The 27,988-nt window shown below is 39.8% G+C and overlaps 1 protein-coding gene across 1 annotated transcript in view; it reads left to right on the forward strand.

Annotated features, from left to right (window-relative positions):
• Fife (regulating synaptic membrane exocytosis protein fife) overlaps window positions 1-27,988 on the forward strand; it is a 2,091,151-nt gene that overhangs the window by 1,745,156 nt on the left and 318,007 nt on the right. The window contains exons 16-17 of the mRNA XM_069137999.1: window positions 8,212-8,390; window positions 8,534-8,749. Of these exons, the coding sequence (XP_068994100.1) occupies window positions 8,212-8,390; window positions 8,534-8,749 (395 nt within the window). The remainder of the gene's footprint in view (window positions 1-8,211; window positions 8,391-8,533; window positions 8,750-27,988) is intronic.

The following is a 27,988-nucleotide window of genomic DNA, read 5'->3' on the forward strand; positions in this document are numbered from 1 at the left end:
GTTACAACACATATATATGTATATGGTGCTTCGCCAATCCTCTTACGATACTCTGAATGTTGATTTGAATTCCGTAATGATTATCGCATTTGATTAGTATGTTAACAAAGTTTTTCGATTTGTTTTAACTTTTCTGTATTCCCTATCATCATATCCATAAAAAATCTGGAAAAATTTTAGAATCATATCGAAAAAATATGAAAGGATGGAAAAGAGGGTCATCAGACTCCCTACCCCATTCACCACCACGATCGCCGACATATAAGCAGGTGTGCAGAGGGGCGGCTGATGACGAGGAGGATGATGAGGATCAATTGACTCATAGTGATGCTGATGCGCTAATTATCGACCCCGAGCGATGTATTGATGACAGTGTTGGTGATGATGATCGCGAGTTTGAACATCATTTGGCTGGCGAGCATCATCTAGAATCATCATCATCATCGAGTGATGTGGAGGATGAGGAGGAGGAGGAGGAGCCGGAGGAGGAGGAAGCGGAGGTGGAGGGTGTTTGGAATGGCGGGGATGGTGATGACAAGTGGGTGGAGGTGAATGTACGGAAAGTGGGCATTGAGTTTGATAATGATTTTGACGGTTGCGAAGACGTACGCATTAGATTCGGTTTGCTTCTAGATGAGATTGATCAAATCCATCAAATGCTGGGAAACATCAATAGAGCTGACGATGATGGTTATTATTCGGACGAGGATTGGTGTGTATCACCACATTAAAATAAAATTCTAGTATCTTCCACACCTTCTCCATATCACTCATTTTGAATGGGTGGAAACTTTTTTGAATTGGAGATTTATCATGCATATAAATGATGAGTGCAGCAGCATCAACTTTTCTATTTCGGCTTGCTCTTTTTACAGATTTTTCATCGCGAATCAATTTTGGAAAGAAAAAAATGTCATCTTATTCGAGTGATGATGACGACGAGTGGTCGAGCGTTGATTGGGGCGAGGATGAGGAGGCTGAGGAAGAGATAATTATAGGCTTTTCCGAAGCAACACGCGAGTTCTCGTTGGAGGAGCTTTGGGATCTCGTTGAGGATGCGCGAGCTGCTCGAGTGAGACCAAACAGCCAACATTGTATAAATTACGGTGATATATGTATGGAAATAATTGTAGAAAAATGGGCGAATGAAACTATCGTAATAATTATGGATGTCGAAAATAGCAATGATGATGATGATGATGATAATGTTAGCGAACAGGATAACGATAATGATTTTATGAATTATTTTGAGGAATAAACCACGCTAAATTCACAATTATTGATTATATATTTTTCACAAGTGAAAATTCATAACATTTCATTTTGTATGACGAGAATGGGTGAAAGTTATAAAGATATATATTTTTAATGTATCCTATTTCTAGATTATAATTTTATCGAATAGTAAATTTTTTTAATTCTATGTATAAGCTATGATACAATTGAGATTAATTCTATTGAATATTCTACATATAAACCCGAATATAATTGTATATATTGTAATAAATTCTATTGTCATTTTGGTGAATATTGTCCATGTTATCTATACACACGATTGCAACCTAGACAGTCTTTAATTACAGGATTCGGTCCATCCACCATATCGCCATCGGGTCTTGGTGTGTAATGTATGTTACATCTGCGGAAACTTGCGATGACGTAGTCCATTTTCATATTCTCTGGTAGTTCATCCCACGCATCATTGATGGAGTTTGATGCGAACGTGCGGATAAACTCCTTTGGTAAAAAAGCTATATCCTTGGACATCATTGCCCTTAAACCGTCCAATTCTTCGTATAGACGGAAGGATTTCTCGAGGGAGCTGGTACACTCCTTCGAATACCAACTCCTTAGTCGCTGCACATTTTCAAAGGCGCAGTTGTATGCCGGGATGTATTCAGAGTTGTCATCATACCAAATTGAGCCTGGCGCTGCTGCTTGCTGGAGGTTATTCGCTGGAGAGTATCCATGGTTCACGTCATGCCACGGTGCCGTTTCCATGTACCTCAATTTTTCCATTGCAGAGGGTATGATATGCAAATCTTCCATATCAATAACCCTCGTTGTACCATCGACGATCTCCGTCAGCCATACTTCCTTCTCCGCCCCATTGACGTATACGTAACACGCATTTCCAACCATTTTTCTCACAATCTTCGTCACATCCTCGTGAGATTTGTTGCCCGCATTCCATGATATTCCGTGGTGATTGTGTGTCAACCATACATTGGTAGCTCTACATTCAAGTGGTATGCTCGCCAAATCATTGGGCGGCTTGAAAATGATGTAATCCAGACCCGACCCGTTTACATTCATGACTGCGACTTCCTTGGATACAAACTTCATATTATGACCAATAAAACATTGCACGTCTAGGATCATCGCCATGTTGAGGAGTGGGAATGTTGCGCTCGATTATATACTGACGGATGGTATGTGGAAGACTGACTATTCCATCTCCAGCACACCCGCTTTTATCCCCTCGTGGACGAATTTTGTGGAAGTAGAGGGGGTCGCAAAGTTCATTTATGGCACATAACTGCATGAAAATTCAAACTTGTTGAATTCCCCACCAAGGTATTTCATTTGCAGACGATTTTCCCTGGCCATGCTACACATTTTAGTCAGCTGACTGGAATCTTCTTGTAGAACTCTTACGATTCTCGGTGGTAAGAAGACGTTGTGTTTTCCATCGATCGTCGCCAAGCCACGTACCCCGAATTTTGTTTTGACCAGTCGTAACCCGATGACGTCATACACTGCCCCAATTTCGAGTTCCGACATCTTCTTGGTTGGCAGATTCTCCAGGCGGCTGACGTGGTTAACTTTTGCTAGATCCATCGCGTTTCGAGATCATTTCACAAGCGAGAACAGTTCACAATGAGAATACGATGAGAACAGAGTGACGATCACGATAGACTTTCGCTTTATATACCACTCACCCCCACTACAATTTTCCATTGGACAAGTCTCGACACGCATATTGTGCGAGGAATTTTTATGGGACCACTCCCACTGCCCCAGATTGATTCAAGTACATCACCACCAGCAAAGTTCATTGCCGGCACCATCTCAAAGAGCAATTTCCTGTAATTTTTTCAATAGATCCAGCGGGTATTTACCCTATCCGATTTATGTGCGGCTTTCCGGCGCCAAACAAGTCTCGACAGGAATTATTGTGTGCGTGTGTGTCAAATCCTATGAAAATAGCCATCTTACGGCAAACCGCGAAAATGGTCAACACGGGGGGGGGGGGGGGCTACGGGGGAGCTAGGAGGGAGCTAGGGGGGTGCGCGCCATTGTGTGGTCCAGAACTGTCATATTTACACTACTTTCAATTCAAAAAAGTATGCTCTTATAGCAAAATATGGCCATTTTTTGGTAAACAATTCTATGTTATTATTTCAAAGCGTACCATGTCATTAATTTTCAGTATTTTTTACATTCAGCAGGTTTATATTCTACAATTAAGTGTTATTAAAATTAAATTTCTGTTTGGTTGCACAATTCATCCAGCCGTTGCTATGTGTCACACGTGTCTGTCGACATTCGCTACGACCCAGACAAAACACCGTACCATATCTCCGTTATTTGAAAAAATTTGAAATGAAAAACATGATGTAACAGCCAAAACTTATAATATGTTGAATAGTGTTGAAGAAGTCTTTCTCTTACAAAAAGATCCATGAAAATCAGCAATTTTTTTCTCGCCTAAAGTTATTCTCCTTCAATGAAAATATTTAACCTGAAAACGAAAGAAGAGCAAGCATCCCCGCCGCGCCGATCACACTTTCGATATTTTCACTTTTTCGCAATGATTGCCAAACCTTGTTCTATCAAATAGTTGATTAACTATTTTCTTTTATTTTGTACTACATATTTATTAAACTACTTGTAAAAAATTTTTCGATTTCAGAAATAAGATTCACTTTTTTTTTGTAGAGCCTGACTAATCACCCCTATTCTTACGTACATCCAACTCGTTCCTATAATTTTACATTTTATTGTATATATTGTATAACCTGTACATAAATTTCCGCCTTGAGAAAATCGTTTCCCCACCCTCGAATTTATGCAGTGTTCAAAAGTGGACCTGTAACACCGGCCCCAACGGTGGTTTGACTGACCACAGGATGTTCGTGAATGCGGCTCGCACATTCAAATACTAGCCATTGGCAAACCAGAATTTTTTGGCTCTGAGCTCTCCGATTACAACGCCAATATTAATAATGAAGTGAAATGTAGATTGTTTAGTAATGGAGTTGTATAACAATCAAATACCTGAATTGACATGTGTATCGATACTGGTGTACATAACTTTTAAGAAAACTATTCAAACTGAACGGCGTCTCGTTCGATACAAAACTTCAGTCAGCAATATTTGAGATACCAGTTGGTATTTGAAACAAGTAATATTTAACAACAGATTTGACATCATTTAGTATTACTCGTTTTTATGATTACGTTATTATCAAAGCAACTGATTGTGTCATATGCGATGCCTATTGATTAACTAAGCCCCTCCTATTCTCGGAGTTTGTACTTACTCACCTTGTACACATACATCAACATATTTATATTATAGGTAAAACAATCCAAGAAATGGATGAAAATTTGTACACATAGCCTAATCTTACCATGGAGATAGATTATCTTTATTTAGTATGTTACATGTATCATATGTATAATATTAGACGCGTGGAGGATATTTAATATACTTTAACGCGTTTTCAGGTATACATATATTTATAGCGTCTGTTAACCTTATATGTGTTGTGGTCATATGCAATCGGTTACAATATTTATCACTTTTTTGTTCGTGTCTTTCATTCCCTTCACTTTACTTACCATGGGTAGTTTTTTCACTTCTCGTAAACTCGTGGTCACGCATGGTTAATGCATAATCCAGTTCTATCAAGATTGACAATTATTGGGATCCAAAGCATCGAGAAATCCCATTATCCAGTGACAAAATATATGATGCTCGTATCAGATCATATTTCATCATCAACTGATTATTTTTTATCATACTTTATGCTTAATTCATACATAACAAGAAAATAAGACTCTTCCCGTTGGCACCAACTCTTCCGCATGCCTACATTCGTATGATTCGTGAAATACAATGAGGTGGTCATTCAAGCAAGGTCGTATTGCCATAGCCGTCCTAATAAACTTCGGATCTCAATAGAAGTCAAAGTTGCACCTAATAAGAAAAATAATAAAATCGAAAAAATCGTGAATCATTAAAAAAAAAAAAAAAGTAAAAAGAGCTCTGAAAAACCACTGCCAGCTGATAAATTATCGTTATAGTGAATTTATATGATGGAGGATTACGAACTTGACATTGTAAATGTAAAAAACCGAATATTGCATGTCGGTATACATAATAATTGGATCAATGCGAAGAACCAACAAAAGGAAAGACAGAAAAAAAAAACCATCAGATATGTTGAAGAGTGAAAAAAAAATTTTTTTAATTGAAACTCACACAAAAGCAAAACAATTAAAGTGTAACTGAATATAAGTGTTGGGAATAAATGTCACAAGACAATTTCAGGGATTGATTCGTATTTTTCTTTATTTTAATTTTCAATTTCACATTTTCATGCGCGTTTGTCTTCTCTAATTTTCACTTAACTTACAACATTAATTCACTTTGATTGTACCATATAACTACACTTTGATTCAATTCAATCTCATATATAATATATAATAATACATGCTTAAATAAATATTAAATTATTCCGTAAATTGAACTGATACTCCTACTATCTCTCTGCCTCTCTGTCTGTCTCTCTAAACAAGAGAAAAATAAAGATGAGAAATGAAACGAAACGAACTGAAAAAAAATTAAAAAATGACATTGCAGATGCAAAACAATGTAAGTGTATAAAAGTTATTGCTCAGTATACGCTACTCTCACCCAACTGGCACGAACTAGTTATTTGCCTTTGAAAATTAGACTTACGTATTAGGACGCAGGGGCATGCTTGGATCTGGTTATGCATTTATCTCTATTTAAAATTTTGGGAAGAAGTGGTCAGATTTAATTTCTGCCTACGTAGCATTCTAATATTTTGCTGACGTAACAATTTTCGGTAGAAACATAGCCTAGAATTGAAAAAAATATTGAGAATTTGTTTTCTGTCTCTCGTTTTCTACAGAACGGTGAGGAATTCATGGCCCAATATGTTTAGGAACTATTCAACCCAACTCTAGTTTTCCACTTCATAACTAGGTGTTTGTAAAACAAAAGAATCCTGTTCCCTGAAACCCTATTCAATTTTGATATAAAATACATTCCAATATAAAATTTGTGAATTCTAAAACAAAATTTATGTAACTTTTAATGAATGTAAAGACATTACGGGCCAAATACTCACTACAGACTTGGTGCTGTAAATTTTCACTCTTACTCCCCTGTTTCCTTCTCCACAAAAAGAACATGATGCTAAAGAAGCTTGAATCTATTTAACTAGGAAGAGTGATCAGTAATCTTGTTGCTTTGGGATCGATAAGCTGCCCCTGGAGTCAAACCTATTTGTTGCGGCTTTCACCAGCCCATTCAAAAATTTGGACTACTTCGTTGACTGGTGGCACTTTATTCTCAAAAAAGTTATAAATTTGTATTCACAGTAAATTGCATCATTTACATTGCGAATAATCTGTACATATACTGCAGACGTACATAATATCACAATGAAAAATTCAATGCGCGTATGGAGTCATATGTAATCTATTGAAACCAGTCGCAAGGCTAGTCCAAGCCTGATTTTGTTTTTCGATTGCTTTGCTTCGGCTATGAATCTTCTTCGGTTATAAGAAAAAAAAAATCTAAATAAATAAACAATCGTATTACTATGATTGCGGGACTCCATTCGAACATCTATTAGATGAATTGTGCATTGATTTGTTCACAAGCGTTTTCATTTTCAGATCTAAAATTTTTCTGTTTTTTTTTTTTTAGAGAAAATCAGGAATAGAGGTTGTTGTACAGACATATATAAAAATGTGGTTATTCGTTTCACCCGTCCAGAGGATGAAAAACAATACGCTATGAAAGATGACCACGTCATTTTTTTTTTTTAACCGAAGAAGAACCCACCTAAAAACACTCTTCGCCTTTGTAGCTCTATACCTTTGTATTGAAAAAAGAGAAAAGTAGAAAATTAGATTACATATAAATTATATATCTAGTATGTATATTACATACTTATTACTGTATAGTGACGTGAAGTACGATATATATTATAAACACACGTTAACGAAATTATGTATCAATATGTAATAGTTTCTTTCTGTATTAATTTTATTCCATTACATGAATCTTGATTTCTTCTTATTTATTGCGTCAAACAAGTAGGCACCTTAGTAATCTTTTCAATATCACCGTCATAATTATATACTGTGGAATAGCATCACGTTCCCCGTAATACTTCTATATCGCTTTTGCATGTTTTATTAGACAAGTCGTCATTTTCCCAATACATAATACATACGTGATGTAGAATACCCGATTAAAAAAATTTGTATGGCAAGAATTTGAGAGTTATTATAATAAACTGTAGAATCAGTGAAATGTAAAATATAAGATTTCTCTGAAACAACAATTTCATGATGAAATGATATTCAAAAATACAAAACAGTTATGGGCTTGAATTTTTGAAACGCTGAATTGACGAAAACTATAAAAATTCGATAAACTAAGCAAAATATACTAATTTTAGCCGCAATATTCACAAATTAATTTCAAAGTTATGAAATTTCGTATTTTTGTCTTAGGTCGTTACATTACAAACTTCAACTTCACGAAGATGAAATATAGCTTCAGTCAACCTCAAGACAAAAAACAAAATTTCAGCTAACAACTCACCTTGTCTTGCCAGTACAAAATAATCAAAAATAACACACAAAAGAAAACGAATTATGCTGACTGGATATTTATCCGTTGAACGATAATATGAAAAGGATAAGATGACGAAAACAACCAGGCTTCTATTGTCATTTTTGCCAAATTCCAAAATGTTTCAACCTGCCATTAGAATATAAAATACGTTACTTGCAATACTTTACATTATTTGTCGTACCTTATAGTACTAGTTTTCTTTGTATAATTGAATTCATATGTCCATACTTGTCAGACGTAAGTACTGACTCCGATTACTATAACTGAAGTTACTTTATATAGTTTACATTCCATTCTTATAGGAACAAATCGCCAAAGAAAAACAAGTCACAGGCCGAGTTCAGATCCAGGTCTGGTACGAGGCCGAACGCAAAGAGCTTGTAGTCTCAGTGCTGGCTGGAGACGAATTATGCACTCGCGAGGACACCGGGTACGGAACTGCTCCTGAAGCATATGCAAAGCTTCGTCTAGTTCCAGCATGGTAGGTTTGATTTACGGGGTTTCTTTACACAATCTCAGATCAATTGTGGTAAAAAAATTACACTGTCTCGAGATTTTTTCATTGGACAAATGTTCACTTCTGGTTGACAATCTGTGTGTAGAATGACATCTCGATTTTTTTAGTGGCGATCAGAGCTCGCTGAAGACAGATGTTGCTGAACCTACTCAGAACCCAATTTGGAATGCAACCCTCAATTTTTCTGGAGTACCCGGTGACGATCTAATGGATAGAAGCATCGAGGTCACTCTGTGGGACTACTGCCCTGACCGAGAAAGTGTCTTCATGGGGGAGTGCACGGTTGAGCTGCAAAAGGCTTTTCTTGATGATCGAGCAGTCTGGTAAGCCAATGGCTAAACAATCTATACTAATAATGAAACTGTAAGGTATCTGATACAAATGAAAAAAGCACAGATCAAGTTATCTCATAAATCGTACGCTGCTTCGTAGATAATGTATCTAAAAGTGTTGTATCCAATTTCAAAGTCAATCGGATTGAAAATCTTCTGAGATCTACTTGCAGTTAGGTCGACAAATATAGATTCAATTCATTCGCGAGAGAAAGTACGCATGCTTATTTTGCTAAGTCGTTATTCGAGTAGCGGTGCGGTATTTGCTTCTCATCCTGAACCAGCGATTCCTGGCCCATATATGACCCCTTCGGCAGCTGATTGAGCCTCTTGGGCTTCTTTTTGGAAACTCTAGATGCTTAGAGACGAGCCTCCTCCGTGCTTTTCTGAGCTCGGACGTCTGCGGTAGCACAACACTCTTGGTTGACTTCCATGCACAAACTGTAGCAGCGACTTCCAATTTTTACAATTCGATTCATCGTATTCATCATTGACAGGATGCAGAATGATATAACTAGCAATTTTGTCGATATGTAGGCTGCTCAAACTTGTGTTCGGCGTTCTTAACCAAATGGCGGGGTAAACACTTTCGTTATTGTTTTGTGTAAAATCTCTATTAGGTAGAGAGGGGATCCAGTTAAGTGATTTCTCCGATATACGACTGAGATTCCTAAAGATCAATAACCGTAATATTAAAATGATAATAATATCTTTAGCTCTACGGACATAAGTGCAACGTTCGCCAAGTATGAGTTGAAGATTAGGAGGTATTAAGGTTGAACGCGTGTGAAACGAAGGATCCACACGATGATGTGCTCTGTAATTGGCGAGATTGAATAACCAGCATATGATATCAGAATTAAGTGGCTTTCGCTACATCGTTCCACACTTAACACAGTTAGGGAATTCCGTCAGACCGAGTCTCAGGTGTGACTCAGAAGTGATGTGCACCTCGTCAAACGTACCTTCTCCGGAATTCCGTAAGACGCGAAATAACGGATAGTTATCGTATCCAGGTCTGTGACAAACACGCACAGGCTCACACTTCGAGGAACGAATCTCGGGTTAGGACTTGAACATCCGTAGCCGTTAGAGTGGCGGGCCACCGTTGGTAGGCTGGCCACCCCCGTAGCTGCCGTACTTTTGGAAAACGTGTAACCACATAGTGCCTAATGAGAAGAAAGAATATTGCGGGGTGACTTGCGAAGACGGAATCATTCGATATCTGCTTTATTCGAAGCTCGAACCGCAAGTGGCCGCAAGTGCCAAGCTTGCTTCTACGTCACTCAACACCTTCGCTCAGCATGCGTACTCGTCGCCACGCATGCGTAGCACATGCTCGCTTCTGCTACCCCCAAATGCGAGTAAGGTACAGTAGCACTTCGGTCGCGAAAGCACCTGATCGCATTACCTCACGATCTGGCTGGCTTTTTTGGTGTGCGTGTACGCTATCCAGTCGTCTTTTTCTCAGGAAGATGCTGAGATCGTATTACCACTCCGTAGACTTGTCCCTCGTAGGCTCCTACGAACTCTTGGTACATTTCCAAACCGCCTGTTCCCATTACGGAGTTCACGGGTCACCGAGAGTCGAGGGAGATCCCTCGTCATCATACGCTCTCCTCCCCGTTTCTCAGTTGCCTTACAAATGCTATTTTATTGGTCAAACTCGTGCTACATAAAGGGAGTACACTGTTAGTAAGTCCCTTATTGTACAACCGTTAACGGGTTGTAGCTTGGTGGCAACCTCGTTCACACCGCACTAACAATTCATCTGAACTGAGATCGTCATAATAGGTCGAATGGCATCTTCAACTGTTTGAGGTAGGGCATTCTTATGCTTACGTTCATGCATCTTTTTAGAATCCATTTCATTAAAATTAGAGGTTGCTAGACCCCTTAACATTCCACTATTATGGACCACTACCAACTGTAGTGTCTCAGGTGCTAGCATTTGAGTCTACGGAGCGGGAGGACTCGGGTTCAAGTCCCTAACCTGTCAATGAGGCTCTGAGGGCAACTTGCAAAAATGTAAGACAGGTAACGGCGTTCAGGCGCCGAGTTGCTGGTCGGTGATTTGGGCTCGAGTCTGGCTAGACCCGGACAAGGTTCTCAACAGTTGCTCTAGTCCCTCGAGCGAATGCGGATGCTTCTATTACGACTGCCAACCTACTGCTTATTCCTTTCCCTTCCTCCTTTATTCTTGTAGCTTTGCAAACATAATTGTAATAAATAAAGATGATGACGAAGACTATGACCAGCACCGCTACCACCGCCACTACCTTCACCACCACCACCAACACCACCATCACTACCATCATCACCACGATCATCATTATTACTATTATAATTCTTACGGCTACAGATGTACTCGAAAGGGTGGCCAATTTCAATTTCCACTCAATCAGATTATAGCCATATGATGAATTAAATAATGCATTGCGTGTTTCTTTGAATCAACTCTACATATCAAATGTTTTTTACCGAAGTACGAGAATTGAAAATGCAACCAATCGTTGTAGAGTTTAAACTAAATATTGAGATACTAGCACGACCGATGCACAGGTTAGGTTAGGCATTTTTTCTTCTTCCCAGATGGCTATGCCCGATATTTTTCTTCTTTTATGTCTTCATCTCAATTAGGTAGGTGCCAAGGACTGAGGTAAACTAGGACCCAGCTTGAGTGCTAATAGGCAAATGTCTGCAGCAACTTCATCAGCAAGAGTAGATTGAAATTGGTATCTAAAAATCACACTGATAAGTGCTTCTTCGACGCGCCTATTATCTTATATCGTACCAATGCCCAGTGCAATAGTCTGATCTGTAACAGGCTCACTACAAAATCAGCAGTTGAATATTATTGTTGCATTCTGACAGGAACATCGCGAGATAGCTCTGATTGTCTGTGTAATTTGGTTGTTCATCGGACTTACGTATTTTAATATATTCGAATCCATGAGGTCTGCTGATCAGTTTTTCAGAACTTGTCCTAAAGTTTACCAATTCTCGAGATTGAGGTAGTTTCAGATCGCGCCAACGACACTATGTGTGATTGAAATATAATTTTGTATAACAGATCTTAGTTTAAATACATATTTATTAAGAAGTTCTTTCCATCGGTGTTCAGAGTAAGGTTTCAAAAACGGTTTGGTTTACTTGTAACAATCATATAGATGTTTAAGATTCACTATGATTCCGTTTCTATAATATGTAATAATAAGTGTCTTATCTGAATCTAAATTGGTTCCGTTTCTGCTTTGCTTTCTATTGGGGTTTTTATAAATAATGTAGTTCGAGAGGGTTGCATTTTCTCGCAAATCTATAATTATTGGCTGAGGCGGTTTAATTAATGAAGGCAAGACTACTGATTAGTGAACTCGGTTGTTTAAATACATCAGCACGAGATTGGAAGGAATGGGTTCAATTTTTGTAAACTTGTAATGATATACGCTTGTATGGTTTTCCTATTTGATCATTCCTATGAACAATCATGACTTGCAGCTGTCCGGTCCCGCCCCTACCAGCTTAGTGATCTGCTATCAAAAACTATTGAATACTGCTCCGTTGTCTGTAGTAGGCAAAGAGTATCGATTGTCTACTACATTTGTGTGCACGCCGCTAGCCCCGCTCTGAAGGTATTGGTGAAAAGCTTGCACTGCAGAAATGTAACAGGCTTACGCACAGCGTCGGCCCATACAAGAAAGTCTGCAGTATTGTAGATACCCTGTGCTTGCAGCCCCTCAAGGGGACCAGTACAGCTTAGATTGAAAAATTTAGTAGAGACATACGATATGGACAAGTAGTCCTGATTGAATTGTTTTTTCCTATTATCGTGCGCAAAGTTCGATTTTGCGCATGCATTTGCGTTCGCAAAGTACCACTTTCCCACACGTTGACAAGAGCGTGCGGAAATGCAACTGAGCGAACGGGGATGTAGCTGAGCGTGCGGGAATGTGGTGAGCGTGCGGGAATCTATAAGAGTTGTAACGTGGCGTTTCAGAGTCGCCCGTCACAAGGGCACACAACCGCTATTATTTTTAGTTTACGCGTCCTCAGCAGGGTACTCCAACCGAACTCGATACAAAATAGGCAATAACTACTTTTAACTAATTCTCTTTTGTAAATTCTTTATTTCGCGCTTCGGCGCAAGCTAATAAGGTACTTGGACGACAACGATCCGGATCAACAAGGGACCACTAGCTACCGTTTGCAGCTCTCGACGACTTCGCCTACTGACGGTCTCATCAGACTACACTGGCTACCTTGGTGCACCTTTATATACACCTGGGGTAGCATCCACTCGAACCTTCCGTATCGCCTCGACTGCCGGTGAACAGGGAGATAAAAATCCTCCCGGCGACCGAGGGCAGTTTTGTGTGAATCATGGTCCACGGCTTAAAGTTGCAGTAAGCCGCCGCGTGACTGCATGATTTCAGTAATTTATTATTTTCGTATCTGAGCGACCTCGTAACTGCCAAATAATTATTTCTCTGTATTTATGATTTTTCTGATTATTTGTGAATCTCTATTAGCCTGCTTCTGCCCTTTCCATCGTATTTTGAGCCCTATTGGCTTTATATTTTATTCTATACTCTTTTTGTAATAGTAGTGTGCTTTATATTTTATTTCTGTTATTGCTTATTATATTTTCATTTATTTTTGTGCCTATTGTATCATATATCGAGTTCCTTGGAGTACAAGCGAGCGTAGAATCAGCCCCTAGATATTACCGCACTTTTTCTTTATTGCTATTGGCAATTTTATATTATTTTTGCCTGTTATTTATTTCTCTCTATTTTGTTAAATTAAGTTCTGTGAATCATTCTTTTGTATTGCGGTGTATTTTAGTGTATTTCTCTATTTTGTAAACTCTCCGAAATTCTCACTCTCTCATAATTTTGTATTTTGATATTCTCTCAAAAGTTATGTTTAGAAATTCATTATTTAATTCCTCGAGTACGTAATAATTATAAATTATCGAATCTACCGTTTATGAATAATTCTACCGAAGGCTATCTAGTCGATCGTTCGCCGACTTGGTAAATTGTTACTGAATGTCAATCTCTCATACTGGTTATAATTTATGGTAAATTTGTCGTATCATCTACCGAACTATCGTTACGTTGTTTTCTACCGATCGCAGTAAATTTCTCCCGTTCTAATTGACAGAATAATAATTTTCGTAGCGTCATTTGCAACTTGGGTAAGATCACGTCGCCCAGTGACGTGTAGTTTTAAGTAAATTCTTGCATTACATCGCATCTCCCGACCTACGTTCATTTTTCTCTGTTAACTGCCGTCTCTCGTTTCAAAGCTACCGTTTACTGCTATTCTACCGAAATTTTTGTGAACAACGATTATTTATTTTATTAACTACCGCTGTCGATACCATTTTATTAGCCTGTCTCAATCATGTAAACTTCTCGACAATATATGATCGATTAACCTGTTCATTTTCCTTTTGACTTGAGTTTATTCTTTATTTTGTTATTTTCTTTAATTCTGGAATTACTGTTAGCTGCCTTGAATACCGCCACTCTACCGGGATGTACGCGATCGTACCTGTGCCTAGCCAGCCATACAACGGGTTCTCTATTTATCTCTTTTGTACGGTTTTGTGTTATTTTTAGTGATTTGTATTATTGTTTGAAAATCGACGCTAACGCGTCTGGCGCCCAACGTAATTATTTTGTTATAGTTTGATATTGCGGATAAGTAGAGAATCGCGCCAAAGTGTCAACGGTAAGTCCTCATCCGCGGGTAACAGAATTTAGCGTTACAGAGTATACGAGCGATTCCAAGGTATGTACGCGCGCGCCATCTCTGCGGCACTCTCTTCGCACTAACACGTGCGAGCGAAACTTTGACGTTCGTTGTCCGTATTAAGAAAACGGCAGAATACAAAACACAGAACGCACGTTTTAAAGATGTAAACCAAGCAGCACTCAGCTCTCAGCTTAGCGCGCCGGTTTGTTTACATCTTTGTCGTCTGGAATGGACCTGTCCAAACGTGCGTTCTGTGTTTTGTATTCTGCCGTTTTCTTAATACGGACATCGAACATCAAAGTATCAGTCGCTTCGCATCAGCTCTTTAGAAAGAACAAGTAAAGTGAGAGTGAATAACTATGAATAACGTACAAAGTAATACGGATAGCGAGGCACCAAAAACCATTAAAAATAATAAATAAATCAGATTTTTCTTAATTTAATAAATTTATAACAGTTCGATAATTTGTTTTTTTGGGCCCCCCCCCCCCCCCCCCCCCCCGTCCCAGCACCCCAACGCCACCGTTCTATACGTTTCAATCATTCAAAATAATTGTAGTGGTCGAACTTTGCGCAACTTAATAGGAAAAATACTATACGATACTATTTCAATGTTTATTTTACTGTTACGGAATGGATGATTGTGATCTCAACGAGGGGCAATCGATAATCACATCTACACCCAGCCGTGATGTTATGACGGCCTATTTCAGGTTCGTAACCCGTCAACTACGCAAACGTATCAAAGATAAGAGAGAATAGGAACTAATATTGCGGAGTTGAATATTTGAGTATACAATTAATCTATTATCAAAGATACCGAAAGTACAATGAGAAAATCTAGCGGAGAAAAAGAGAAGAAATGTGTATTAAGATGTTGGCCGAATGGAAGATTATTTAAGAGTGTGAATATACATTCTGAATCATGGAACTGTCACGTGCGGAGCGGTCTCGCACGCGACGACTTCACCCTCTTTGTTATTACCGAGGTTTATATTTAATTTTGGTGGATTCGGAGGCGAACGTCCTCTACAGGGCGTTCCGTGGGAAAATGGTTTGGAGGATTTCAATTATGTGGTACCAATTTTGAATGGAAGCGAGTAGAAATATTTAATGAAAAACTAAAAGGCAGCAGGGTTATCGACAAGGAAGCTTACAGTATTTTCCTATACTACTCACGTTTTCTCTCTCTTTCTCTCTCTCTCTCTCGGTTGCTGCTTCGGCCTCGAAGGTGCCGAAGTTCGCTCACCTTCACACACTTGCTTACGTACTACACGGCTTGATTAAGTTCGTGGCTTTGCGTATTGCGCTTAATTCTAACTTCACAGACTGATGTCGCGACGCGAGATGCTTGGACGACCGCGTATAGATTTAAAGGGAATTCTCTCTCTGATCGTCGGAGACCCAAGACTGATGACTCTTTACTCGACAGCTCTGAAGGAGCCTGATTCCGTAGATGTTGGTTTGATGCTGTCTCTAACGGGACTGTCTTCGCTCGCTCGTCCGACACCCCTTGGAACGTCGGGCGGCAAGCGATTTTTCGCTGACGTTTGCAATTTCAAACAAAGGCTCGCCTCGCAACGGTCATCCTCGAAGCGCGTGATTTCGCGCTCGCCTCATCCCGGTGTTGATTACACCTGGGATCTGGCGGGCGCGAAGACGCTGACGTTGCTGGCTGTCCAACTACGCCGTTGCGCTTGGCTATACCACGAACTGATTATGATAAATATTTTATATGTACTAACTAAACCTATGCTTCCTTGTCTCTAAAGATAATAATAATGAAAAAATGATAATTGTTATGATCGGTAATATGTTACAATTTCGGGTAAATGTGGGGCGCTCGTGACAGAACATCCGAATTTCAGAATAGCTGAACGAGTGAATAACAACATTAAAAGTAGTATAGCAAGGCCGGTTCTGCGTAGAAACACATTCTTTACCGGCAAGCTCTCCAGACACAAACCCTTAAAGGTTATCCTCCACCCCTCGTAAGATAAAGTGTGCTCTACCAATCGATCGTCGGTAAAAAAATGTCCCCAATGACCATGATCGTCAGTAAACAATCCCCCAAATGACCATGATCATTGGTAAAAACCCCCGAAATTGCCGTAATTTTTATCCCTTGTGCGTTCTTCATTGGTAAGAAGTGCTTGAAATTAGCTATCAGTTACCATAGGTCTTACCCTTACCAGATCAATGGCGCTCTGAGTTACTATGTTCATCGACCGTGAATCCTCAGAGGTTCGACCGAGAATCCCCGTACATATCAGGTTTGGAGAGCTTCCCGAAGGTTTGAGCAGATTCTCCAACGATTGAGAGGTTTCAAGGGGGAGGTACAACGTTGGGAAGCTCATGCAACGACCCTGAACGAAATATAGTTCGCTAAACAATTCTCGGAATCGTCCGACGAGTGCTGACTTCACGTTAAGCGGCCCGCGGTCAAAGGATTTCGGTGCGACGTTGAATACTGAAAGTTTCTGAGATGAACTCTTAACTAGCAGGACAGAGGTTCTGATTTAACGGTTGATATTAATGTCGAAAAATAGTTGATTGGAAAAATTTAAGATAACAGTTTTATATAGAATTCGTAATATTGATATATAAGTGTGACTACATATTTCTAACTCAACGGTATCGTACCCATGCTTTAGACAATGGGAATGAAGAACTGTTCGAGTAGACACCGATTGGCTTTTGTGTTTCAACAGAGAATTTCGCAGTGACAATACGTTTTGAGCTGCAGAATTTGGATGAAATATAGCATGATGCGCACAGTTCAAATTAGTTTCTGAAATTTTATTCAATTTCTGCAACAACGGACAACCAAAATCCATCAAATCAACACTTGAACTTTTTCACTCTGAATTTTCTGCAGCCAAATTTGCTCCTCCAAACCTTTTATGTGAAATGTTGAAGCATCACGCAGCGACACGTATTCGATGGTGAATTCAAGCTTCTCAAAAGATGAATCGCCACCTTCCCAGGATAGCCAGTGATAATTCCGTGACAGCCACAAATTGTCGCTTTATAATGAAGTGAGTGAAGAATTTCAATCGTACGGAGGTTCAAAGAGAAAAATTGACGGGTTGGTATCTTCGTCGAATGACACAACTGACAACTCTTTTGGTGTAAGACCGGGACCTGTTCTCCTGAATTCTTTCACGTCGGCTATGAACTCGATCGTGAAAAATGATGAATCAACCGTCACAAACTTCAAGGTTTTTATACCGATTTCCTCACCCCACCAGTCAGCGGATTACATTCAATTATACGATCATGTAAAATCAAGCAGTAGGCAGATGTACCAGTAGGAAAGTTGTTTTCAGCCGCAAATTCGATACGAATATCTACTGGTCCGGATTTCAGAGCCTCGTTTTGTATCGAACAGTCGATGAAAATCGAAGGTTCGGACTGTAGAAATTTGCTCTTTGTCAACAAAGGTTCGGATTCTTTGGCGTAATAGGTGGCTTGAAAGCCATCCAACATATTCCATGAGCTAACTCTGACCAGGGTTGAGCGAAGCGAAACCCTTCAGCAGGTTGGTGAGACCAACGTTTTTGCATCTATCGATCTCTACAGTGTTTAGTTCGTACCGTACATCTTCGAACAAATGGAAGACGGCGTTATTGACTAGGGTTGTGATCGCTGCTGCAGTGCCGTCCGATTTGACCAATTTTCCAAAGATATGCAGCAAACTCATGCTCGGTAGTGTGCATAAATTCTCATGCTAAACAGTGATTCGAATCTCATTACTGTTGTTAAAAGTTGACGATGCGTAGATTTTGTGTTTCATGTACATGTGTTTCTTGGTGTGCCATTGATTTGTTGAAGACGACAGGCGTTTGAATGCTTGAGATCCTCCATGGTACGTAGCAGACAACGAAACAGCAGGATCGCAGTTTTATTTGTCGGCAATTCCATTTCCAAAAGGTGTCAGTTTGAGACCCAGAGCTTTCAGGAACTCCGCGTTTCGACGTGTTAGCGGTTCGAGAATAGATCGATGACTGACTTGATCGGGACATGCTGACTTACTAATATAACTCTTCTTGGGTAATCTGTTATATACAATGTGTTAAGAAATTCGTCTCTTCAGAGCACAATTATAGAATATTAGTGTGTAGGTGACATGTTTACAACCATATTCCAACTATTGACGAAAGCAACGTAAGACGGACAAGGCCGTCTATTAATGATATAAACATACACATATCAATATTCGCGAGAAAAAAAATGCTATAAAATGTAAATTCTAAAATTTTGGTGATTTCGAAAAATTAATGATGGAGCCAGGAATCGAACCTGGCATCTAGAGATGCTTAGCCGGCGCCTTACTCCACTGGACCACCTAGCTTAGATCACAGGTTAGAGATGATGAGCGAAATTAAAGACAACAGAGTCATCGCTGCTAGGTGGTCTAGTAGAGTAAGGCTCCGGCCAAGCATCTCTAGACGCCAGGTTCGATTCCTGGCTCCATCGTTAATTTTTTATAAATCACAAAAAGTTTCAAATTTAAATTCTATGTTATATACAATACCCATCTTTCATTGCGATTTTATGTGCAGTCTCATAATTAGAACTTCTCCATGACAATTAACCAGGTCTCCATCTTAATCGACTAACCGAAGCTCTATGTGATCTATGGTCTTGACGGTGATCGAAAGGTAAATAATGTGTAACGGCACTTCCACGATCTTATGTCCCGGCGGAACGATAGAGAAGAAATTGTGAACATTCTGCACTTTGCGCTCATTGACGTAGGCACCCGTTGTGATGCTGCATTCGAACGGTGAGTTTTGTGAGCTGACAATGCGTGCGGTGTAAATCCAAGAAGCTGACAAATAGTATCCGCAGGTTTAAAATTTATGGTGCGGTTACATTTGCTTTTGCTGCATAATGTATTATTGTCGGGCTTTATGCCGATTTCAATGTTGGTGTTTTTTAACGCGCTCTGAACATACTTTTCAATATCCTCAATTTTGTGGCTGCCAGTAGATATGGTGAGTACTTTATCGGCTATGTATATTTTTTGTGACCGACATCAACGTTGGGAATGGAATTCGAGGTTAATAGTTCAACGAGGCCGAGCAGAATTTTTTTTAGAGCAAGTTCGATCCGAGAAAGAAATTGCGCTTTGAGATTCAAAGACGTTCCCGATATTGTTAACGTAAACGAATCATCCATGTCTGCAAGTATTGGACTGACATTATTAAATTACGTGTCATATCTATGTAGCTCATCGCTTATGAATTTCAGACACAAATGTCCACAATCCAATGTTTCGTAATCCTGATATCTTTTATTGTTGTACTCAACGCTACCAACACCGAGATATTTCACGGAGTCTTAAGGAGGTTGAAGATGACCGAAACTGTCAAAATATACGTTGTTATACCCCGAGGAAAGGAGGGAAGGGCGAGGGGATAGAAAAGAGGTGGAAAGGAGGGAGGAAAGAGACGGTTGCTGCCGGTGCGGCAACGACGTGAGAAAGAGAAAGGTAACGGAAGTAACGAAGAAGAGAAGAGAGACGGGTTTATGAAGGGAAATGAAGGTGAATGGGAGTAAGAGGGGTAGGAATACGAGGTAAAGAAAGCGACAACTTGTGACGAAAAGTTAGTCCTGAAGAGGACCGATTTTTATTCTCTTTTTCTTTCGCTGTTATATAAAGGCTTAGAGTTGCTGCGGTGTTTTTGGCAGGTGTTCGCTGGTCGAACGTCGCCGGAATGTGTGTGTTTATCGGCCTGACAGCCTTGCCTCATAGTCAGGCGCGGACCATGGAGAAAGGCCGGCCGGCACAGAGGCATGTGCGAAGCGGCTGCGCCGGCGTAAGCGTAGTGTATCAGCTTGTTCGCATTTTGCATAAGAATGTGTGTAATTTTTACCCGTGCAGGTCCGTTCGCGCTATTATCGGAGCCGGCCTTAGCATATGAGCGTCGGGCCAGGGGTGCGAGTAACAACGACATCGTTACCACGTTTCTCATATGTAACCCAGTGTGTCCCGGGGCCATCCTTATCGTCAAGATTGACGGCAGCTGCCTCGCTTCTACGCGGTCCGTTTTTAGGCATTTCGTTGCGCATAAAAACACCTAGGATCTATGTGGTTTTCATGATTTTTGCATACTTTAGCAAATCTCAGTTGGTTAAAGCTCAGCGTAGTAGCTTTGCACTTAGTTTTTTAAAAGTCGAAGACCGGAAGCTTTTTTGTATGGTCTAAGATAGAGACCTTTACCCAATGCGATCGCTTCCATCGATTTGTTATGCTTTTTGCTTTTCTCGAATTCTCGTTCAGCTGCGCTTGCATCGTTTACAACCTTCGCTTTATCCACAACACCCCCCGCTAACGCACCTCTAAAGCTGAGACCGGCAAAAAGAGGTATGAGAAAAGGTATAAATCCGCCATTTCTTGAGAGTACCTGTAAGGCGCGTAGTGATCGGACGTTATGTTTACCACCTTCTTTTTTCACAGCTTCTCGAGCACCTTTGAGTGCAGACTTGATGCTTCTTTTCGCGTGATGGCTGGGAATCACTGACTGTTTTGCCGCGCGTATGATTTTGTCCAAGAAAATGATCTTTGGATTTCGACACCTTATGCCTAACTTTGTTTTCACCTTCATCGTGTTAGCTGCATCCCGAACGGTTGCTTTTTCACCCAAATTCTCGTCCGTTGCGAAAACCCGTTTCCTGGCTTTTCGGGCTAATATTTCGTCCGCGGTGCTTCTAGCTTCAAGGTTCTCAAGATTTTTCGAATACGCTATATCGTGTTCCTGACACGCTGCGCCGAGAGCATTGATACTGGAATCGCCTCTTATGAGTCTTCTCGTCAACTTCGTACCATGACCGCGGTATTGGTAACCGGGAATATGCAACGCGATCGGGAGTTTGTTCATATTGCTATTTACCAAACCTTTCCCACTAGATCGCTTTATGAAGCATTCAAACGATTTGAGGTTCGAAAACCTGTACGTTTACTCAAAATCTCTCAATTAACCGAAATACAATTTTCTGAGTCAAATGCATGAAAGGATCGAAGGTGATGAGTACTTCCCCTTTAACGAGCATGAGCATGTCATTGCACCGAACGAGACGCAACCCAACTCGATCATGATGTTCGATGACGTAGCATGCGAAAGGCAGGACAACATACGCGCGTAATTCTGTAACGTTAGACATCATGACGTAGACTGTTTCTTTCTTTGTCAGACGTACGCTCGAATCCCAAATCATCTTGTTTTCGACAATACCAACTTTCTGGTCTTACTCATACAAGATAAGAGGAAATGAGACATGTGTACAACGATCATGTAAACACCGATATGTCATACACACAGTTCAAAAACTTGTGGATGGTATGCTGTAACGGTGAAAAATATGGGTTCGTAGTGATCGACAAGAAAAAAGAGTTCGGTAATGGTCGGTATAGGAAGGGATTTGACAATTTCATAAACATGACAAGAGAATAAAATACACGATCATCGAAGGAAACAAAACAGTAGCTTTCCAGAGCTAGTTGTATCGACGTGCAGGAAATTTGTGAGGAAAGAGAAGTCTTGCGTCATATTGTTCAAGCGAGTAATGCAATTCATCGTGAGCATAGAATTCTCAAAACGGGAAAAGAGTCGCTGCAGGAAACAATGAAGGATGTCCTCAAACCTGTGGTAACCCCGCTGCGAAAGTTATTTAATGTTTCTCGAGGCACGAAACCTGTCAAGGAAGAGGCAAAGGACGAAATCAAAACTGAAAGGAAGGATGATCCGAAAAATGAAATAGAATCATAAACACAAGATTCTTTCGCAACTGCAGAGGAAGGGGATCACTATAATCGCAGAGTCGTCGGCAAGGTCAGAAAATGAATATCTTGAGATGCCTAACGATAAACAAAGCATGAGTTGGATACGGTGTACGGGGTACGGAGTCTTTGTACTGTCAGGCTGATGGTTGGTGACTCACCGATAAGCTTCGAGCGCGATGCCGTTCGCATAGGCGGTACACTCTGTCCGAAAATTCAGAAACTGCTAGAGCTGTTGATTAAAAAGATGCCCAACGACACTCACGTTACCCACTTGACAATGAGAACTACAGAAATATCCTTTCCGCAACAAATGCTCAGAGAAAATACTATAGCGCCACCGAGCCTATCCGAAACACTCAGAGCACCAAATTCAAGTATCTAATCGCAGAACTGCTCAATATTTTCAGATTAGGCAAAGGCGTATCCCCATCATCACAGATGTCGAAGCGTACGGGCAAAGATGTTTTGCTACCTCAGGCTTGGGTTACTCGACAAGGTGTTAAGATAGATTATATTTTCTGGGACGACGCTACCGAGTTGGTGGAGCTTCTTCGTTTGTTCATGGTATCTCAAGCAGCTGGGAATACAAGTCACAACAAAGAAATTATGTCGATTCTTGAAGAATTACGGGAAGCCGAAATTATCTATTAGCCAACTCTCATCACTTCTGCAATCGTTTACGAGATAAGCGTCGACGTGTTTGGACGTCAGCTGAATAAAAGCACAGCCGCGAGCACTCGCGGTCTTCCAGGTGTCGGGTTTCAAATAACAGCGGACGTGCATTATGATATACAGAAGAAAAGACTGCGCAATGTCGCAGATCCTGCAGAGCCGAACAATGCTGTAACTTTAAAAATCTTATGACAAAAAGTCAAATTGCTGCTGAAACAAAATGGACAACCGCGATCAAATGATCGAAGCTTTGGAGATCACCACGAGTATAGCCTTGGATACCTTCTACGAAGATTTGAGAGCAGGCGGAGTCCTGTCGATTCGAAACGCTGAAATCATTTTTAAATTGGACGCAAGACTAAGACCATTGGAGTATGAACGAGGAAAAGCTAGCGCTAGTGACGGAACTGCATAAGCCTGCACGCTGGAATTACCCGCGTCGACGTGTAGACGTGCGCGGCATCGACGCGACCTGGCAGGCAGATCTTGTTGATACGATGTCGTACGCTGGACAAAACAAAGGCTACATGTTTATGTTCACAGTCATTAATATTTTTTCGAAGTATGCGTGGGCTGTACCGATAAAGAGCAAGTCTGGAAATGATGTTACGAAGGCAATGGAATCTGTGCTAGTTCAAGGACGGTACCGAAAAAATTACACGTGGACAGAGGAACGGAATTTTCGATCTCTAAATTTGAATCTCTTATGACACGCTATGGAATCAAACTTTCCTCCACGTACAGTAATTTGAATGCATCCATCTGTAAACGCTTCAATCATACGCTGAAAAGTATAATATGGAAATGGTTCAGTATACAAGCAAGCTACAAGTGGCTGGACATCTTATCTGATTTGCTATCGGCTTACAACATAAAGCACCGAACCATACAAATGAAATCATCGGATGTCACCGTTGCGAATGAAAAACAATTATTACGTCAGGCGTACGGAGGGCTTCGAGCAATACCTACCAAATCGGTAGAGTTCAAAACTGGGGACAAAGTTCGAATCAGCAAATTCAAAAACGTTTTCGAGAAAGGTTACACTCTCAATTGAACTACGGAGATATTCACGATACGCCAAGTAGACAATACCCATCCTGTGAGGTACAAGCTCAAGGATTATCGAAATCAATCCATCGCTGGCGGTTTCTACGAACAGGAGCTCCTCAAGGTTGACCATCCGGACATCTATCTTGTGGTGTGTCACATCCTCGATGTCTTCTGCCCCTACCCACTAGTTTTATTTTTTATTACCTTTTAATTCATCATTGAATACATTTATATTTTATATTTTTTATTTTTTATTTTGCGTCTCCGTATGCATTGCATGCATACGGCTCTCTTTATCACCTTTTTACTACTTCGGGAAATGAACACCCTAAGCTATCAAAAACCTTACTGTTTAGATAATTCTTCGGCACAATCCTTACCCAAACAGACTCGTATGTACAAACTCCCTAAGAGGGACCAAATGGCCTGAACACGTGCAACGGATAGATCCGTATGGGTCTATCTCAAGTGTCTGTTTGGGCAGTATTGGCCCGAACATAAAGTAAGGATATCTTTATTATATACAAAACACAGCACGGAAGTTCCTACCCGCGTGTGTGGAAAAGGCGGGATAGTTCATGATAAATTCTCATGCTACCCGATGGGCGGGGGTAGTCTTGACAAATGAAAAAACTCAAAATTTTATCAGGACCTCCTGATTGGTCCAGCATCCCTTAAGGATACTGGTCACCAATCAGGAAGTAGTTTAGACAAAACCACGCGAATCTTTTAAAAGAGGACAGTCGTCAGTAGTCGTCAGAGGGTCGTCATTTAGTCTTTAACAAGAAATCTTTCTCTCAGTTTCTATTACCAAAGAATCCAATCACGTCAGGCGCTAAGCGAATTCCGTGTTATTTTACTTAAATATGAACTTCCTTCTACCATTATACATAACTAAAACCAATTCAACCAACTTCAGAAACCTAAATTGAATAAACGTATAGTTGCATTTTAAAACCCATATCATGAGTAAACCAATCAATTACCTTTAATGCATTCATTCAATTAATTCATCTAGTATAATTATTTATCCTTTCTTTTGAAACCCCACAAGTAAAGTTACACAATTTACAAGCTAATAAAAGCTAAATAATCAGTCATTTAATACCGTATCCAGTCCTCGCCGAGCACGCAGAGCGGCCCCACAGAGCCGGAATCAACAGTTAACAACAAAAGGTAAGTGACCATTTTTATATCAAAGCCAGTTCAATTAAGAGGGAAACGGTGTCAAAATTCCAATAATTTATATCCGGAAAAATTAGTCTGAACTAAGCGTTATACTTATGGAGTGGTTTGGTCATCAGCCAACCCAGCCCATAACAGGTGAAGGTTCTCAAGAAGCGTGGGAAAAAATTATGTGTAGAATGGTTAGGTTTTGACAGTACACACAACATTTGAATAAATGAATCTAACATGTAACATTATGAATTGAATAAATTGAATTTTTTTGCAATGAATATGTCTTTATTTTACACTCTGTATATTGAGTATACTTTGTTACCTTACGATATACATCTATTATATACATCACTCTTAAATTTCAAATCATACCCTATACGCTACGATGTACTAATTATAAACCTAAAGCATATTTCATAACTTGAGGTCCAGTTTATTCACATGGTCTATAGCCCCACGGCAGCTTGTCGGTCGTGACGTGGAATACGATCCGCTTATCGTCATTCCAGCTCCGTGCTAGGATTCTTCTGTTCCGCAGTATAAACTTCATCTTTTTGACTCGATATCAAATTCTGATTTTTTATTATATTTTTATGTTGTGAAGCACATTCCTTGTAATTGTTAGAAGTTATTGTTTTCAATGCTGATTTTTTTACACCCTTCGCCCGTTTTTGATCTTTTTTATCTCCTAACACTCGAAATGAATGTAATTTAGCTCTTAATCCAACAAATTCTAACATTATCTTTCCATTATTCTAGTTTTTTATTAGGCCGAGGACTGTATTATTTACTGAAGGCATTTCATAGACGTTATCGTCTGGATAATCAGATGTGTCGAATTTGTACAAGTCCTCTTTCATACACTAGTATATGTCAGGGACAGTGAATTGATGAATTAAACTATCTGTATCGGTGTACATTAGTTTCGCATGGTTTCCAAATTTCGTTTCAACATAATTATAGCGAAAATCGCAAATATAGGTTTTCGAAAGATCTAGAATGGAGAAGCCTGCATACAATGACTTATTTAATTTGATTCTCGTTTCACTTAATTCAATTATTATCAAGTCTTTCTTGAAAACCGTGCAGCTATGGAAATTTGGTTCGGCAATAGTAGCTCTAGCACCATATCTTCCGTCCCATTTCCTGATCAGCCTGACATCTCTGTGCTTCCTAACGTTTTCCATCGTTTTACCGAAAACTGCGTTATTCGTTAGTTTTTAAAAGTTTTTTTCGAATTCGTTGATGGATTTTTTTCGTAAATCGGTATTCAAATCTGTATAATTTTTTTGCCATGGTGTTTGCCGTAATTTCAGAATTCCGTGAATTTTAGCTAACCTTAAGCCTAATTGCAAACGTTTTTTCAAAACGCGATAATGAATAACGTAGTTTTGATTGGAAAGTAGCGTGGTCGTCAATTTCGACTGTTTACTGTTCAAAATCGGAGGTACGTAATGCTCCGGACACAGTGTTGAATCGTTATGCATTTCATGCCATTCGTCAGGATATTCCAAATCTAATTCTAATATGTAACCGAACTCCGCTTCGTCCGAGGCGGTAAGAACGTCGCAGTGTCTGATATCTGATACCCATTTAAAGGAACTGCATAGCAGGGCAAAGCTCATAGCAGCACTGTACAAATTGTCAACATCAAAGTACATGAGATAAGATTCTTCGACTTCTGGATAGGATGCCTCTCCCATAAAACTATTGTTGGTCTGTGCGTGTCTGTTCGAGCATTACGACACACCGCCACGAATACCTTGTTCGATGACCATAATCATATCTATATCAGTGAGAAGCTCGAGCTCAATGTCGGTATACTTTAGCATTGTGTCAAATGATAGGCCGGGCGCTGTGTAATAATGGAAAAGGTCCAGTCTGTACGTCATCCAACAATTCTGTCGAACATCTTGAAAAACGTTAGCCAGTGAAAAAAGTCTGTCTGTAAATATAAGTCTTACTATTCTTCCAAATTTGAACGTTAAAAGTTTGCTAAACTTGGTATGCGTGCGCGTGATCGTCATTTGTTATGTCCTGATCGTTTACTTCAAAATAAAATTGATCTTTGGTTGGTAGTCGTCTGTTATCGAGCTTCTCCCAGTTATCGATGTATGCGTACGGAAAATCAACTTTTCTGGTCAATAACTGAAATCCATCCAAGGTACTTCAAAATTTGCGTGTAATTGTTTTTTGATTATCATGCAAATACGATGCCAATTTCTCAAAGTTACCCGGCATAAAGCGGAATGAATCTAGGAGTCTAAACTTTCATCCGTTCCCTTGACGTATTTAGTGAACGAAATTTACTTCTCTTCATTAATGGGTAAAAGCTGAATAGTACCCTCGTAATGATGTCCCCGATATTCCAATCAGAAAATGCGCATCGTAACCAGATAGATTGTGGATTATCACTGGGATAGCATCTTAATTTTGATGATTTAAATTACAGCCCGAATGAGCAGCGCCGCAATATTTTCCTGTGAAATGACAGTGATCATGGTGTTTCACGTTTTTGGGCGTGAAATTTTTTTCACAAATATGACATATTTCAGCAGATTCAAATAAGTTAATTTGATCACGCATCAGAGGTTCCATAGGTTTAACAGTTTTCAAATATACTTCCAAAGAATGTGCTTATTCCACTTACTCATTCATAAACCATTGAATGCAAGTTTCTCCACGGTCAACTTTAAATTTTGAAATTAAATCGTTTAACGCACAATGCAGATAATAAGCTATACTGTACAGAATATGCTTTTGATAAATGGCTT

Source organism: Neodiprion pinetum, chromosome 7 (genome assembly GCF_021155775.2).
Source record: "Neodiprion pinetum isolate iyNeoPine1 chromosome 7, iyNeoPine1.2, whole genome shotgun sequence".
Classification (NCBI taxonomy): Eukaryota; Metazoa; Arthropoda; class Insecta; order Hymenoptera; family Diprionidae; genus Neodiprion; species Neodiprion pinetum.